At 34.5% G+C, this 2,932-nt stretch overlaps 1 protein-coding gene across 1 annotated transcript; it reads left to right on the top strand.

The window, feature by feature from the left end:
* Positions 1 to 1,711: 1,711 nt before the first annotated feature.
* LOC118433506 (ribonuclease 3-like) lies at positions 1,712 to 2,696 on the top strand. The gene is made up of 2 exons (XM_035845483.1): positions 1,712 to 1,839; positions 2,097 to 2,696. The coding sequence occupies exons 1-2, from the start codon at positions 1,830 to 1,832 to the stop codon at positions 2,546 to 2,548; spliced, it is 462 nt and encodes a 153-aa protein (XP_035701376.1). The 5' UTR covers positions 1,712 to 1,829; the 3' UTR covers positions 2,549 to 2,696.
* The last annotated feature ends 236 nt before the right edge of the window (positions 2,697 to 2,932 follow it).

Here is a 2,932-nt window from a genome sequence, read left to right as displayed (position 1 = left end):
GATACTAAAACACTAATAAGATGAGCAAAGTATACTTAAAATAGCAGAAACGATGTTTTTAATTCAAAAGTAGTTATGTATTTTATTTGCATGTATACCAAGTAGCTAACTAGTATTTATGTACATGTTAATGATACTTGAAATTCAAGTTGACTATATCCTCATAATGTACATAAATCCCAAAAGTTAATTATTTAGTATTGGTCTGAAATTCAGACCAATTGTTCAACCCACTCGAACATCATACATACTTACAATAAAGTTTGGAATTTTCCGTCATTAAAAATTTGAAGTTCAAACTTCAAAATTCATTAAGTCATATGTAAATACATATGCTGAACACCTTCATCTAAACCAACACTGACAATTTATCTCTCTTGGAGGCTGTACAATTAGACACTTGCGTTACGTGACTGTGGGGGGGGGGGGTGGGTGGGCTACCAATTTTTGTGACACCAGCGTGACATAGGGGAGGGTGGGTGTCCAAAAAAGCCAAAATTTGCGTTATGAAGTTTATGAACGTCCCTAAGGTCCCAAAACTGAATTTTGACAAGTTGTAACCTATTCCCTATGGGTTTAAGAACCATACCCCCTGAAAATTTTAGTTTTAAAATTTTATGTGCACCGTCGAATATGGATCATCGGGCTGAGAAAAATAATATATTAGATGCCATGTTTTATTTGTAGCAAATTCGGCGCCGAGAACCACACCCACCAAGGGTGTGGTTTTTAAATTTTTAATAATCTTTAGTAATTGCCTTATCGGGGGGGAAAAGAAATAAAAGTCAGGATTTGATTCACCTTACGTTAGGCCCAAGAGAACCACACCCCCTGAGGGTGTGGTTTTTAAATTTTGAATTTTCTTTCATTACTAGCCTACCAGGGCCAATTAAAATTTCAATTGACAATTTTGAACAAGTAATTACTCTTAATAATTTCAAAAGTGCACTACCGTCGTTTTACTAGTTTTTTTGTGCAATTACGTCTTTTTAAAATTAAACATTGAGTGCACTTACGTCTTTTAAAAATAAAACATCGACTGCACTTACGTCTATTTAGAATTAGTGCGACGATATGTAGATATTTTAATTATACAATTATAATTGTAAAGTAATTGGCAACCCATTTCTGTACATACGGCGTTTAGGTATGTGTAAAAATGATTTATAAAGCTGGATACGGCTGTGGATAATTAGAAATTGTGAGCCGAGTCCTCAGTGATACCGATTTATGCTCGTTGTCAATAAATTTCTTTTATGAGTGTATGAATCTATGAATATGAAAAAATCGTGAGAAAAACTTTAGCCAAGTATATAGATGTATGCACAGGGGAGTAATTTTATTTTATTTGTCTGCCTTTCTGCTTGTTGTTGACAAAAATAACATCACAAATCGTTCCATACGTTTAAATCGTTTAAGATACGTTAGTTTACCCAACGAATCCTTTCCCATGACATAAGTGGCCGCACACTGATAAGAACGTATTTTGCCCCTAATCAATCGTATGCAACTGTCTGAATGAGAACAGTGCCCTGGTGAACAATAACATATTTACAAACTTAACGTAGCATGACGCAAACCTACCTATGTATTTGCACATGGTTGATCTTGACCATTATGCCATGCATTCTTCCAGGAACGTCACCTTCGCATCAAGAATTCGCAATAAAAGGCAATTGTCTGGAAATTTGCACTCCACACTTTTTAAAATCTACATACAGTTGTGGACAAACATCGTCGCGATAGTTATTTAAAAAAACATTAATATAAAATTACAGATTTTAATTCAATTTAATTTCATAATTTAAGTCTATACAATCTAATCAAAAATGGGTCAAGGTAAGCAAAAAATTAAATCCAGTTACATTAAATATTTAAAATTGCAGGTACAAGGTACAAGTGTACAACGTTAAACAAAAATTCGTACACATTTAAACAGTCAATAATACTAACTTAATATATTTATTAGTGGACAAAAAATTTAAGAACTTCCATATTTTTAAACAAGTTTTTTATGCCATTTTGGAAACAATGGAACTATCCCAAATACCCCCCAAAGTATATTAAGTGGTTTCAATTTTTTATTAATCTTGCAGGCTACTCCTCCGAACTCGAATCCTCCATCGGGCATTCCTTCCAGGATAAAAAACTTTTCGAGGAAGCCACGTCACACGATTTTAAACGTCTCGAACACTTGGGCGACGCCGTCATCAAATTTGTCGTCACGAATTATCTCTTCCTCACTTATCCGAGCCATACTGAAGGCCACCTTTCCAAAGAACGTGACTACCTCGTAAATCGAAACCGACAACAAGAAATTGCCGATCTTCTCCAGTTGGATAGATTTGTAAAATTGCACCAATCTGGAGTTGGGCGTTGCGATAAATTACTAGAAGCGTTAATTGGAGCTGTTTATGTCGACGCGGGCGGTGAGGATGGTGGAGGATACGTGGCGGCGAAAAAAGTCATCTATAAACTTTGGAGGTTTAAAGGAAATGAGCCGGTAGGTCATGTTAGGTCATACGATTCCTTGGTCCTGTTGAAATAAGGTTTTGTGTAAAATTATTAAATGTTTAGTATTTAAAACTGGACAGGAATTTATTCCTTATTGCAAATATTTAGTTCTACAAATATAGTTTATGAGGACGAAACAAATAAATTTAGGATAATTATTATATATGTTCATAATTATAAAATTAAAGACGTAAACTTGTGACCCTAATAAAAAATAAACCGTTACAACGCATGTAACCAAGGGGTGAAAGGAGTGTCATACGTCAATGTGAATATCAAATTGTTCGAAAATTTGTTAAGATTGACACTTCTGACGTGTTTTCGACTTTTGTGTCTTATTTGTGTCAAATTTAACAGTTGATAACCCTTATGTGACCTTTATATGACCTCTGAGGTCAAAATGGAGGTCACCATTGAA

The sequence above is a fragment of the Folsomia candida genome, unplaced genomic scaffold (genome assembly GCF_002217175.1).
Source record: "Folsomia candida strain VU population unplaced genomic scaffold, ASM221717v1 Fcan01_Sc055, whole genome shotgun sequence".
Lineage (NCBI taxonomy): Eukaryota > Metazoa > Arthropoda > Collembola > Entomobryomorpha > Isotomidae > Folsomia > Folsomia candida.
Note: the sequence above shows the minus strand (reverse complement) of the source record. Positions and strands in the feature narration are given on the sequence as shown.